General features: G+C 29.5%; 1 protein-coding gene across 1 annotated transcript; it reads left to right on the forward strand.

The window, feature by feature from the left end:
- The first annotated feature begins 13,099 nt into the window (after positions 1 to 13,099).
- LOC123293756 (trypsin-1-like) lies at positions 13,100 to 15,108 on the forward strand. Its single transcript, XM_044874661.1, has 4 exons — positions 13,100 to 13,200; positions 13,604 to 13,917; positions 14,545 to 14,658; positions 14,718 to 15,108. Exons 1-4 carry the CDS (start codon positions 13,149 to 13,151, stop codon positions 15,012 to 15,014), a joined length of 777 nt encoding a protein of 258 aa, XP_044730596.1. The 5' UTR covers positions 13,100 to 13,148; the 3' UTR covers positions 15,015 to 15,108.
- The last annotated feature ends 355 nt before the right edge of the window (positions 15,109 to 15,463 follow it).

A 15,463-nucleotide genomic window follows, 5' to 3' on the forward strand; every position in this document is an offset into this window, starting at 1 on the left:
AATACAAGACATTTTCTTGAAATCGATTTTTACAATGCAGTTTTAATTTTTCTGGAGAATTTGAATAGGTACTTTTAAGTTTTTTCTCGTTTTTTTTTTTTTTTCGTAATTAGCGTCTGTTACCTCCTAGCTTCTAAATAACTTACATAATTTGAAAAATGAGATATCGTTGAAAGCGTCTTCATTGCACGCTGGTTGATAGGCTATGTGACGTCACATTCAATTGTACATATAAGTCATTATGAACGATAATGAAATTGATCGGTAAATTAAAAAATATTACTCTCATATTTATATCATGTATATATGAAATACACATAGTATATTAAGTTTAGTCCCAAGTTTGTAACGCTTAAAAATATTGATGCTACGAAAAAAATTATGGTATAGGTGTTCATAGAATCATCTTATTATTCCATTTTCGGTTGTCCGTCCGTTGTCTGTCAACATTCGGTTGTCTGTCAACACGATAACTCAAAAACGAAAAATGATATCAAGCTGATTTTTACACCGTACTCAGGACGTAAAAAGTGGATCGAGTTCGTAAATGAGCAACATAGGCCAATTGGGTCTCGGATCCGTAGGACCCATCTTGTAAGCTGTTAGAGATAGAACAAAAGTTTAAATGGAACAACTTTTGTATTTCAGAAATATCACGGTTTATTCACGAGGGCGCAAATTAGGCGCAAATTGTATAGTATGTATTGTATGGGAATATAGTTTATGTATGTGTGACATGTATTGATATATGTGTAATGTGATACAGAAATCGACACTGTCTATGATATTGTATTTAAACAATTAACTCCAGCCAATTGTTTGTTTTTACTTGTTTATTTAAACTTTTGAAATGTTTAATTTGTATACTTCGTGATACTTTACACAAGAAATATGAAAAAAAAGAAGTAAATGGAATTTTCCAAAGATGCATCATATACCGATAAATGTATTCAAATAAAGTAGGAACGGAATGGCATCACTAGGAATTAAATCATTTGTTCTAAAAAGTTTTATTTAGTTGCTGCTATACGGCAGATAATATTTATGATTATGATATTAAAATATAAAACTATCTTACTATATTAATATAATCAGATCAGCGTTCTTACCCAAAGCAATTCAATAGTATTAGCTTGCTATTGCTTAGCTTGTATTATTACTTAAATTGGAAACATTAGTTAGGAATGCTAATGTTCGTTCTGTATGGTGACGTGTCTGAAAACTTCTTCGTCGATATGACAAGTACGTGACGCTTTCTATTCTTCAAAGGATATATATTTTCATAAATGGTGATATTCTTTGAGTAATTAGGTATGTGTTTAGAGTTTCTACATAACACATTTCATGTTTAAATAACATATTTAACCATTATCGTTAACTTAGGTCCTACATTCCAGATGACACCACAAATTTACTGTTTAAAGTAGTATAGTGTAATACATATGTTTGAAGATGAAAAGAGAAATTTTTAAAAAATGCGAGAAAATAGTTTAATAATATGTAAACACAAAGAATTTTGTATCTCATTGTTTGTTGAGAATGTGTGAATAAAAATTGAAAAAATTATTTTGTTCACAAAATTCGTGATGTTTGATGTTTCGACTTTTAAATAGTTACCATGGCAAACTGATCCCCATAATATAGTCCTCTAAAACTGTTATATTTTCTCGGCAAAATACTGCTATTAAATATTATTAAAAACAAATGAATTTTAATACTTTACAGATTGGTATTTTAGCTTTGAATTTTTATGTGATATTTACATAAAGCTACATTAGCACTATTGAATAATAACTTATTTCCTTTTGGTAGTTTCTTTTGATAGTATCAACTTCAAAGCGCACCCTCCCCCTTATCACCCTTTTATGTATTTCATTTATTCAAAACGTTAAAGGGATCATGTTTCAAAAAAAAGTATCAAATAATAAGGAGTATCAATTGAGAGGAAAATATGACATATATTTATGAGTTAGCTCTGCTATTGGTGAGGTTTTTTTTTAACATGTTAACATGTTTTTATTAACTCGCTTTCTATTTGCTCAGAAGTGATTGAGATTCACTGAGCATGAAAATGAGAAGAAAAAAACAAAAAACGAAAATAAAGAGAGAAAGATGAAGAAAACGCTTTTTATTCGTTGTGTGCGTAGTCATGGTAGGGGCAATAAAATCGATGCGAGCGCTTCCAGTGAAAAATTTTGGCGTTAAAGGAGGCTGTTATGACTAATTAGCAATTCTTTACATGTTAATGTTATAGAAACTGACAAATTAAAATTATTGAAAAACACTAATTAATTAAACTTAATGCATTAAAAATTGTGAAAATTTAAGAAATCAAATTGCACAAATATTATTTTCCAAATGTAAATTATCATAATTATTTATTTAAATTTGTGAGACAATAATATTAAATGTTCAATGTAAGTCTTAAATGCAATCCATACAATTATATATGCATCCATACAATTCTATAATTAAAGTAGTGTATCGTTACCATGGAAACGAAACTCACGCACGGAGCGAATAGCTCGGATAGAATTTTTTAATTGATTTAAAACTAACTTTTCAATGAGCTTAAAATTAATATAATTTTTAATGTACCATGTTTATATGACGCACATAAGAGCATAAAATAATAAAATCCTCCTAAAATGCTTGTAAGATTGGAAATGAAAAACAAGGAGTTCATGCAATACATAACATGTTTTTCGTTTCCAATCTTACAAGTATTTTGATAGCTATTTATTATTTTAATAGCTATTTATTATTTAAAATTTATTTGGAAGGTTCCATAACGCGGCTTGTTATGGTGAGCAAACTGGCAAAAACCGTCACGTAGCAAAATGAAATATGCTTTGTGTGTGTGTGAGTGTGTGCCGTATCTATGGAAACCACATTATGTTATCCTACTTTGTATTATTTTTTTATTTATTATAGTACACGAGTTTTGAATTTTTGTACTATTTATATCCAAAACTAGTTATGGATACATATGCATAACAATTTCGGATTTAAATAGTACAAAAATAGCAAAATTATTATTTTTTTAATAGTTTTGCAAAAGAAAATTTCAAAAATGGTATATTAGTATCATAATTTTACAAATATAGATTTGCAAAGAAGCGGCATTATGATTCGAACTGAATTTTTGATCATAATTAATGCAATCAACAGTATTAATTTAAAACATTTATACACACATTGGTAAAGAAATTTTAAAAAGTTATACATTTAATTATATACATACTGTGTCCAAAAAATAAGGTGACATTTGAATTTAAACTGCGCGCGTTTGTTGTGCATTATGATTTCCTTCCGCCCGGCCAAACAGTCAACAAGGAATATTATTTGAACGTTATGCGTCATTTGCGTAACGCTATCCGCCTAAAAAGGCTGGAATTGTGGAAAGACAATTCATGGTTTTTACACCACGATAATGCACCATCTCATACTGCACTCATAATTTGTGATCATTTCGTCAAAAACTCATCCCATATCGTTCCGCAACTACCGTTTTCACCTGATCTGACGCCGTGCGTCTTCTGGCTGTTCAACAAGCTCAAAAGACCGCTCCGGGGACATCGTTTTGATACGATAGAGGAGATTCAAGCCGCAGCGAAGACGGAACTGAAGGCAATCCCGGAAAGTGACTACAATCAGTGTTTCGAAGATTAGAAAATCCGTTGGCATATGTGCATTGCATCGGGAGGGGATTACTTTGAAGGGGATGCAATTGAAATTTTTTGGAGTACTTTTCAATTCAATAATTATGGTGGGAGCGCAAATAAATGGTCAGTACATATTAAATGAATATCAGTAGGTAGTTGATGTAATCATTTTTTCCATTCATTTAATACACCTATTCTTGATAATATTAAGAACGCAAAAGTAACGCTGCCTGAATGCTTATCTTTAATGACCCTACGATCGAACTGATTTTAAAATTTGGTATGGGTGATTAATTGTGCCCTGAGAATGAACGTTGCTTACTTTGTTTGAAAATCAACCCCATAAAGCCTGGAATTGAGTAAAAAGGATTAAAAACGTTTTAATTGATAGTTGATATTGATTACATTTAAAAGCTTGATATTATTGAAATGAAATGGAAGTACTTGATTGAAGGGCATGAATAAAACTACTTGTTTGTTCGGTAATTTACCATTATTCCCTAAGGTAAATCTAAATGAATATAGGGGCGTGAGGGGTTTGTTATAACAGGAGTAAGTAGCGGCGGGGCTTGTTCATAAGGAATTTAAACTTCATTAACGTATTTCTTTGACCATATCTTACAAATATACCGCGCTGCATCACGTCATCACAGCCAGTGTCCCGCCAGGAGGCTTAGTGAGTAAATGTTTGCTACAGCTGCAATGTTGCCAGTTAACGGAAAATTTTACTTTCGTAAACTTTTGGTTTGTTTTATTATTGTCGACTAATTGAAGCTTTGTATATCTTAATTGGTGTTAAAATTTATTTATTTATGGTGTTGTGTAACCGTTTGCGAAACTATTAAGTTAATAGGACAGTTAGCGTAATTAATATTAAGAATAATACCTTGTAGTAAGTTGTATTCAAATCATCGGGTATGTTGTAACATGTTACAACTTGCCCACATATTGTTCTATGTTACTGTTATTATTTGTAATGCAATTAGTTTTCTCTTAGAATACGAGTGTTTAAGCGAGGATAAAATGAAAAAAGCAGAATAAATATTTTAAATATAAGGGAAAAGGGGAGAGGAAAGGTAAAGGCTGCTTCCAATTAGCAAAATATAAAGATGAAATAAAAAGAAGTAAAAAAAAACAATTTTAAGGGTGTTATTGGCTAGTTCACAGCGTAACGTTTAAGCTATCTATAGTCGTTCAAAAATAGATTGGGTATAGTGCATTGGATGTAAGATGTAGGTACATGTAGGATGTGTCAAAGGAAATACTTATTCTTTTGTTTGAACCAATTGTAACTCAGATAAAGACTAAATTTATTGATAATGATACTTCGAAAGCTCGAAAGACTGATTATTGTAAGATGTAAGGTAGAAGTAAGAGATTATTTAGATATTTTACTTATAAGTTTATAATTTAACTTACTGTGATTTTAAAATGTCATGTTGATATATAAGTTTATATAAGCATGCATGTTGATATAGAGTAATTTGTCTAACAAAGTTAGATAGTCTTTAATTTAATACAGTTAAGTTTAGGCCCAAGTTTGTAACGCTTGAAATATTGATACTACCAACAAAATTTTCGTACAGGTGTTCATAAAATCACCTTATTAGTCCGTTTTCGGTTGTCTGTCTATCTGTTCGCCTGTCTGTCAACACGATAACTCAAAAACGAAAAGAGATATCATTTTGAAATTTTTATAGCGTACTTAGGACGAAAAAAGTAAGGTCAGTTCGTAAATGAGCAACATAAGTCAATTGGGTCTTGTAAACCGTTAGAGATAGAAACAAAACTTTATAGATAAAAAATGTTCCTTATAAAAAAATAAACAACTTTTGCTTAAAACATTTTTTCGTAAAACATTTTTTCTTTTTAGTATGTATTATATAGGAATATCAGTTACATGTGTATGGCTATCTAAGAGTGGATGATATCTTTCTTTATTTATATGACGTAAAAAAACAAACCATTGGGACATCAACACTGTCTATGCATGGTATTTTAAGAATTAACTCAATCAATTGTTTGTTTTCACTTGTTTACATTAATTTCTAGTTTCTATAATATGAATGTTTCATCATGTCCTACATTTTGTTCGAGCCTGTTTTCTGTTCTATATTTTGATCCAACTATGCAGTTGGTATACACATAGGGAATAGTTAAGCTAAATCCGGATCAGTTTGTATAATAATTTTATAGAACAAATTGTAAAGCACATAATATAATATGTATTGACAAACTCAAACAACAAATATCATAATAACATTTTCTATCATTTTCCCTCCACAACCATCCATAATTTTTAACCAATCACAATAATACTATATATACATACTCTATTTATTGTGTTTACAAACATGAATACTTGTACTCATTGTGAGTGTTTACATATCACAATAATTGTATAGAAAAATGTATACACAAACTACACTCCAGATCATTAAAATTTAATTCAACTGTGTCTTCCATATTATATCGAAGACCTCAAACTTTTACATATAAAAAGAATGGTTGGCTTTTATAAGAATTTACAAGTGAAAAAGACAACCTCACCACAAGAAACTTACGACCTCTTTCCGATTTTCCTTTCCCTTTCCGGTTTTTTTAAGCAATGAAACTTTTTTTCAGTGAATCCTAACGGTTCTTGAGTCGTTACTGTCTATGCTGGCTATAATGCGTAAATGCTCATAACATTAATATTTGCAAGCCATAATAATGTTAAGCTTCGAATGTTCATCTATCCTAACTAATAGATGTAAAATCAACAAACAAACAAATAATCTTCAAGAAGCAATCAAAATAATAGGGTTTTGTCCACTAAGAATAAATCGGTTGGATAAAAGTTTCTAATGATTAATCATGATATGTAGATAACAAGACACAAATATTTTTTATAAAAAATAAGGATTATTATTATTTTTGTAGAATAATTTTTCACCCGAACACCCGAATTCACTCTCAAACCGAACTACAAATGATTATGAAATTTAAGATTCACTTAAACGGAAGGCTCAAGTGTTTCTACCTAAGAAAAGTTTACAAACTGGAAATTAAGGGATTACATAATGCCATACTTATATGAGAACGATGTGCTTTCAAAAATTGAGTCTATTTGGAAAATCTGAAGCCAATTTGCTTTTAAGTAGTTACATAGTCTTGAGTCTTTTATGCGTAACTGACTTTTATTACCAAGCCCTGCATAATGAGGATCATGTGATCATATCTCAAATCGAAGGCAATAGGTATGTATATACAACATTAATCTCAAGGTCCTTTACTTAATCATGGATTATTCTCCGCACAGGTAAGGAAGTAATTATATAACGTCTTTTAGGCGTAACTGACTTTTAATACCAAACCCTGCAGACTGGGGTTCAAATCGAAAGCATAGGTATGTATATACAACATTGGTCTCAAGGTTCTTGGACTTGGATTATTCTACTCACATGATAGGTGGCTAAAAGTACACAAAAGTTTCATAATATTTTTTAAATTTGGCTGTACCTACACACTTATAGATAGACATACAAACAGAAATATGTATACGTGTATAATATATTCGAGTTTGACATATTACATATTAAAAGTATATGTTTTGATAATTACAGGAAATATAACACTTAATTCACTCTGTCAGGAACAAAACAAAAAATTATCCAATTTTATCCTACTTAATTTCATCATTATTATACATATACATAATTTTAAAAAACAAACCCTACTTCAATTAAAGTTCAAGCACTTGTCCATGTAATTTGATTTTTAATTGACAATAGTGTGGAAATCTGTCATATTTTTGTGTGTGTAGGCAAGTACTGTTCAGGTTAATTATATGTATAGTATACTAAATTACTAACCGTTATTCGCCATATGTTCGGTCAACAATTCCTACAATTTTTTTTAAATAATAATCAAAAGAATGAATATATGGTTACAAAAATCCTTTAACGTAAAATTTATTTGTGGTAAAGTCTGTCCACAGCCTTTTGCTTTTTTAAACAACACACAATATTTTTTTCGCCTTATTTCCTTTTGTTTGAGAGATTCACCGACAGAAATTTGCATTCCTCGCACTTTGCTATGAGTTTAAATCTCATCACCAAAAAGTTTTAAATAGCCTCAAATTTTGCGATTATCGTAAAAATTGAGTGAAAATCACATAAAAAGTTTTTGAAATATGCGAAAACATAGAAACATACCCTTAGGAAGTGCCATTTGAAATTCCAAAGTTGGGGTGGGCGGGGTGAAGAAACAAAGCCTAAAATTTTTTAAGTACCATTTTTTCAAGGAACTTTTCCGTCGATTGAGTCGTTATTAAGGGTGAAAACCTTCCAGCCATGGTGAAGAGAAATTTTTATGCCCTCTGAAATAATTTATAACTAGGTACTTGGTGCCATTAAAAATTTCAAAGTTAGGCTGGGAAGGGACGAAGGGGTGAAACTTAAAATTCTCTTGGTACCATTTTTTACCTTTCTCCTCAATATCTAAACTGTCATGTTTTTACTAAAAACAATAATCATACCAGGTCAAGAGTTATTAAGGATGGATAAAAGTATCCAGTAGAAATGATCACACTGTATACAAATCGAAATTTCAGGTTTTAATACAAACCTTTTTCACATCGTTCACCCGCTTTAACAGTTTATTTGAAAAAAAGCTAACTAGACTATCCTTAGGGCCCAAGGTATCCCCATATATTATCAAAATTCAAATATTTGAAAATATAAAATATAACATACACTATATTTATACCATGTATATGAAATATACTAAGGTATATTAAATTTAGTCCCAAGTTTGTAACGCTTAAAAATATTGATGCTATGAACAAAATTTTCGTATAGGTGTTCATAAAATCACCTAATTAGTCCATTTTCGGTTGTCTGTATGTCTGTCTGTCTGTCGCCTGTCTGTCGTATGTCCGTCTGTCATCACGATTACTCAAAAACGAAAAGAGATATCAAGCTGAAATTTTTAAAGCGTGCTTAGGCGTACAAAGTGAGGTCAAGTTCGTAAATGAGCAACATAGGACAATTGGGTCTTGAGTTAACCGTTTGAGATAGAACAAAAGTTTAAATGTAAATGTATAGTATGTATTATATGGGAATAACAGATATATACATGTGACATATTTGTATGTGTAATGTGAGAGAGTATTCAACACAGTCTATACATGGTATTTCAACAATTATCTCAGTCAATTGTTTGTTTTCACTTGTTAATAAGTTTGGGTCGTTTAGCGGTAAAAGCCAAACAAACAAATATGCTTCTTTTCACATTTATAATACTAGTATGGATGTTGAATATGACGCACATATTCAATTAAGTATTGAAAAATTTATACAGAGTGTTTTATTTACGTATTCGTATAGGTAATACATTTTACATACCCATATTCATAGACATAAAATTCTAAAATAATAAATCGATCGTTAGCAATATCCCAATATAGTATAAAGTTTTGTTATATTCACGAAATATCGAAAGTTAAATATGTGTGGAATTTAATAATTAAATAAAATTTTCAATTTTCGATATTTGGAAAATTACTGCGGATATAGAAAAATTTTATTTTCACTTTTCGTCTTACAGTTGAGTACAATTAGTCATTCTAAATCAAAAATGACGGAACCCAGTTATTTTTATACTAGAAAAACAGAAGCGAAAGGTTTCAATATGTAAACTTTTTACTTATTCGTATAAGAAAATCAGAAAATCCAGAAAAATCAAAATTCATTCACTATAACTGGGTTCCGAGGTAAAAACCTAATAGTAATAGTTTTTTATATTTGTGCCACTATTATCGTATTTATACATCATTAATTAGTAGGGCACAACGGCTTTTTTTTTTGTTTTCTATAATTTCTAAAGGTTTTAATTTTAATTTAAATAGTTTTTTTAATTCCACCGACTAGTTTTACGAGAAATCTATGAAAGGACATATCATCAATCTACCGTTTTCCCATAAGACCAATGTTAAATATGCCTACTTTGGAAGTGATTTATTTATTTAAATAATCTTGCAAATATATCGGGCATAATAACAAAGAAATTATTGTTAATTCCGTAAATTTTGATTCTTGTTAGAAATTTCATTAACGAATTTATGGAAGGTGTCTAGATTTCCAACATTGTATTAACATGTTACAAAATAAATTATTTCTGTTTGTAGTACTATTATTTATTAACACTATATTCTTTCTAAGAATTGAAATATTAAACAACTATCGTTAAAAACTAAATATTGTGAACCTTGGCACATGATGCGTGAACCATGGTACAACATCATAATGTATATAGAAACACCCCCACCGCTTATATATACACATGCCCTCTTTAACCTATAATCATTACAGTTCACTTTAAGGAACAGTATCTTGGAATGAATACACATGATAATGGCAACCTTATATATTTCTCTACTTTGAGCGTTGGGCATTCTCTACTTTGAGCGTTCAGCAACAGCTTCAACCGATTTTTTTTAATGACTCGGGGTGAATGATTTTTCTTTTTCCTTCTTATATTTTGCTTATATATATACTAATTATACTTATAAATTCTTTAAAAGAATATAATTCCAAATTTTAATGCATACACATTATTTGCAAACAAATTATTATCGATGGTATATTACGATAAACTTTTCGTATTTAAAACTGTAAAAATCGGATATTTATTGAAAAACAGCTTATATGCTTTCTTATACAAAGAAGTCTCTCAGTTCAAATGCTACCCAATAAAAGCAATATCACAAGGGAAACTACTGAATGATTCAAGGTACAATGAACTTAGCTTTCTCTTTCAAACCAATTTCAATTTTCTAAAACTTTAATAATGATTTATTAAATATGAGATATTTACAATAGTGTATTACTTTATATATCAAAAAAAAAAAATATATTGAGAAATTAGGTCATGATGTGCAACACTGTGAAATTCTATTTCACCATTCTACACCATCCGATGGGAATTTTCAACATATTTTTCTGTTTATTACTCTAGATTCAAATTAAATGAAAGAAAATTGTGTTACAGAGGTGGAAAATTTTTGTTTTAAATGTGTATGTTATAAAACAGTTGATAAATAATATTGAAATTAAAATTAAATAACTATACCACGCAAAAAGTTTTTCCTATTCAAGCAGAAAATTTTTTTACAATTCCAGTGTGTCGTATTTTAATGCAATTTCTGAGAATTTGTTAGTATTTCTACGAAATATATCTTTATTCAGCTATTTTGTTGGCAAAAATTCAAAATCAAAGACATCGTGAGGGTTAAAATTCTGAATTTTAAAGCATTTTAAAGAAAATTTACAGAAATGTTAGATCGATAAGTTTTGCAAGTAGGAACTTCTATTTTTCACGCCGATTCAGAAATATTTAGAGGATCATATTCGTTTAAAACAAATTTTGCATATTATCTTAACAACCAGACTGATTCCATGCCATACTGATCCGAGGTACCTCGGCGAATACTTTGGCCATCATATTTTTGCTTTTGATTCACCGGCCTCAAAAACCTCCTTGTAACAATTTCGAATAAATTTTTTAGAAAATTTATAAAACTCATTGGAAAAATTTCTAGGTCCAGCTCGTTCTGGGTCCCCTCAGACACGTCTACGGATATATTACAAATTTTATGATTGTTTTCTTAAAACAAAGAAAAAAAGAATCATCTTGATCCATCTTACTGCAAATTTTTCAGAACAAAAACATCACATTTCCCCAAGTAAATATACCTAACAACTAACATTGCCTACAGAGTATGTGATAAAATAGTTTTTAATAATTACCTTAATTGTAGTTATTTTCATTATTTTTATCAAGTAACTAATTATTGTGATGTTCAAAGTTTAATTATTACGCGAATAAGGTCTAATTCATTCGCACACGAAACAATCTAACATTACACAACAAAATAATCTTCTTCACGCTAACACGCCTAGTCGCTTATATCACTTGATTAAATTGAAATACAAATCAAGATCCGATGACAATACAATAATTTAATAATTTTATCCTAGTATATTATCAGGAACACTAGGATTGATAATATTATATATATATATATATATATATATATATATATATATATATATATATATATATATATATCTTTAATAATATTATCTTGAAATTTTGATAGTGATTTCAACGATCAGACAGCTTAATGGCTTTAGTACCCACTTAATATATATATCCAAAGAGTACACAATCTTCATCGAAAAAGTAATAATATTTTTGTCTTTTAAATTAAAATATTGTATTAAAATATGGACAGAAATTTTAATGATAATGTAAAATTGAAAGCGTAGGATGGTTCTCATCAAAATTTTGCGAACATTATGGTATATTTTTAAATGTACAAATAAACATTAAAACTAACTTATTAAACTGAGTTTGAATATGTATGCCTATATTTAATAAGGCCATAACTTTCGAATGCTGTATCCCCAAAGATGATGGACACAAAAAAAAAATTTTGTTTAAACAAACTAGACTAAAAATGATTAAATACTACCTTTTATACCTTTATTTTTATCAAAATTTCTATCATTACGGTTTATAATTACGTCAAAACTCATTGCATCAAACTATACCTTCCTATAAATTAAACTAATTAAATTAGGTATTTACAATTAATTTATTTGCCCTTCATTAATGCTGCCAGAATGATTTTTATCAGCTCGCTGTCATTAGAATATCAAATTAATAAATTAAAATATGAAAATATTTCATAATTAATGGTTATGATTATATTTAAAGTATAAAAATTTGCAAACCAGTAGCTGCATAAAAATAGCAAATTTTTTTTAAAAGAAAATATCGTTCAATGTCTAATGTACACCCTGAAATCTCAATTTTAATTTGTATTTCCGTTTTTGCAAATAAATAGAAGTTATTTTAACCAAGGAAAAATATTGTATAAAGTTGAAAATTAGAATGTAGATAAAAAAAACTTAGTTTACCTTGTGTCACTCGTTAATTCTGGAGTAATTCTGTCCCTCTGTCCTACTAAATTCTATTATATATCTTTATTAGAAATATTAGTTATTTATTCGCGTTAGATTAATCGAAAAAAGTTTGAATAAGCTTACAATTGAGAACGCTGGCTTATATCTATGAAATTTTCAACCTTTTTGAAATAGATTATTAATACTACGCTTTGTCGCAGGCCGATAATAAGCAGATTACAGCAGATTTTATTTTCTTCAATTAGCATAAAAAATACAACTTTACTAAATTAATCGAAATATTCTCAATATTACAAACGATAATTAACCAATATAAGTACGATAGATACATTTCTTTTAGGAAAAATTTACTTAATAGTTACCGGAATCAAATATTTAAAAAGAATGAAAATTACTATAGTATATCCAACAGTTGCATACAAAAGCGGTATATAAATATAAATTTCGCTTCTCTTTTTCACTATTTAACAACCTTTGCCATTTAACATACTAAACTAATAAACATACAATCATGAAGAGCGTCTTGAATATCTGCGTTTATTTCGTTCTAACATGGATAGCAGGTAAGATATTCACTTTACATAAATGCTTATCAACTGGGGATGTCCAATATTTGTTCATATATGATATTGGGTAGATCATTTTTCCATGCGAAAACCGGTGGTTCACAATAGAATTACGATAACATGCTTAAAATTTGTACCTGAAAGGCTAGGTACAATTTAATTCTGCGTAAGATGTCCGCCTATGAAACCAACATTTAACTTCATAAATCTTATTTTCCAAGGTTAGAATATATGTCTAGTTTTTTAAGACTACTTTTTAGGAGGAAGGCGATTAGTTTACGACGGTGCGTGACGAATTTGTTTTATCTGATGTTCACTTGTTATCCTTTATTATGCTTTGCAAAAAAAATTAATATTTTTGAATTCAATGCAATATGACATATAGTCTTTAATTTTTTAGCTGGTAAAAGTATAACACCTAATTTTGCAACAAGAATTGCTGGTGGTGAAAATGTCACCATCGAAGAATTTCCATATCACGTATCTGTAGAGTATCGTGGCAGGAACTTGTGCGGAGGTTCACTCATAGGTGATACAGTAGTTTTAACAGTCGCGCATTGTGTAAGTACAGCTTCACCAGAAATTATAAAAGTTCGCGCAGGTACAGACAAAAGAGAGAAAGGTGGAGTTGTCGTAAATGTCAAAGAAATACATTTACACGAGAATTTTTCTCGTTCAGGAGTCGATCTGAGTTATGATGCTGCTTTATTAGAGGTAAACTTTCTCTTTTGTTCTTTATAAAGAATGTTTCAAAATAAAAAAATTATTTGAACTGTTGTTTTATGGTAAAGTGACAACGAAAAAACAAAGAAATTGTAATTGTTAACAGTACAGAGCTATTAAGAAACGAATGCTCCACGGAAGAAGAGAAATTTTACTACAACAATTATTTGACAAAACATTGATCAGAGCACAATGATTTAACTTCATCAACTTTGAAAAGTTATAGAAAGGGTTACTCAGCAACTGACCTCTTGCAAAATGCCAATCAGACAATTGAAAAATAGAAAGAATACAATGGAACCGTTTACTTATAGGTCATAAATTTTTCAAAGCATTTGATACACTTGAACAATGTTATGCACATAAAGCTCCAATATTGATGGGTGTTCATGACAAATATATCATGATAATTTTATCTTGAGCAAGGAATACGCCATGGGGACTCATTATCTGCTAAAAACAATTACAATTTGCAGTTTATAATTATAAATCTATTTTTTCTATCAAAGTTACTCTTTATATTATATTTGAAACACTCTTTATTTACCAAAGCTCTAAGCTCAATCGATTGAGTCCAAATTCAATTTTACGTATTTAATCTAACTTTTTTCATTTTAGCTTAGCGAACCATTATCACTATCAGATAAAATTAATACGGTTGAACTTATAGAAGAAAATGAGTCCCTGGAAGTGGGTACAAAAGGAATTGTAGCAGGATTTGGTCGCACAAAGGTAACATTTTATAAATATAAAAAAAAAAAAAAAAATTATCTTTTTTTTTTTAAATTTAGGCAGGCGGACGTTATCCCAGTAACCTGATGAAGGCTGAATTGTCAACTGTCGATCGCAAAGAATGTCGAGATAAATATGACGAAAATGAACTGCCAGTTACTGATACTATGTTTTGTACCAGTACAGCTGAGGGTAAAGATGCGTGTCAAGGTGATGATGGTGGTGCTTTTCTAGTTGATAGTAAACAATTTGGAATTATTTCATGGGGTTGGGGATGTGCTAGAGAGGGCTATTATGAAGTATACACAAGTATTCCCGCAATTCGTGCATGGATTAATTCAAAAGTAAATATTTAAATTAAATTCATAAAATAAAAAGTAAAAATGTAATATTTCATTGATAAGTAAGTCACAAAATAAATAAAATATTAACCGAGTAAATTAAATATCCTATATATACTGAGTATACGTGATGTCAAAATTTACTGAGTGCTTATATTTTCTTGAACGTTTAGAAGTTGATGTGGAGCATCAACTCAGGAACTTATTTACTACGCGGCTTAATATATAAATCTGGGGAAGAAAGTAAGCTCTGAAAGTCTGAATCCAACGGTAAGTCAAAGTACCCATTTTTTATAAACCGGGAAAAATAGAGACAGGTAAAACTTTTTGGCGTTTTCCAAGGGAGTGAGATTGAATTAAACCGGAAAAAATTGGATCTTAACCGGATAAACTCAAATGCGATTCTGATTACAACATGCACTTTTATTGCAAAATATACCGAAGTTAATTTAAATTAATGACAT

The sequence above is a fragment of the Chrysoperla carnea genome, chromosome 2 (assembly GCF_905475395.1).
Source record: "Chrysoperla carnea chromosome 2, inChrCarn1.1, whole genome shotgun sequence".
NCBI lineage: Eukaryota > Metazoa > Arthropoda > Insecta > Neuroptera > Chrysopidae > Chrysoperla > Chrysoperla carnea.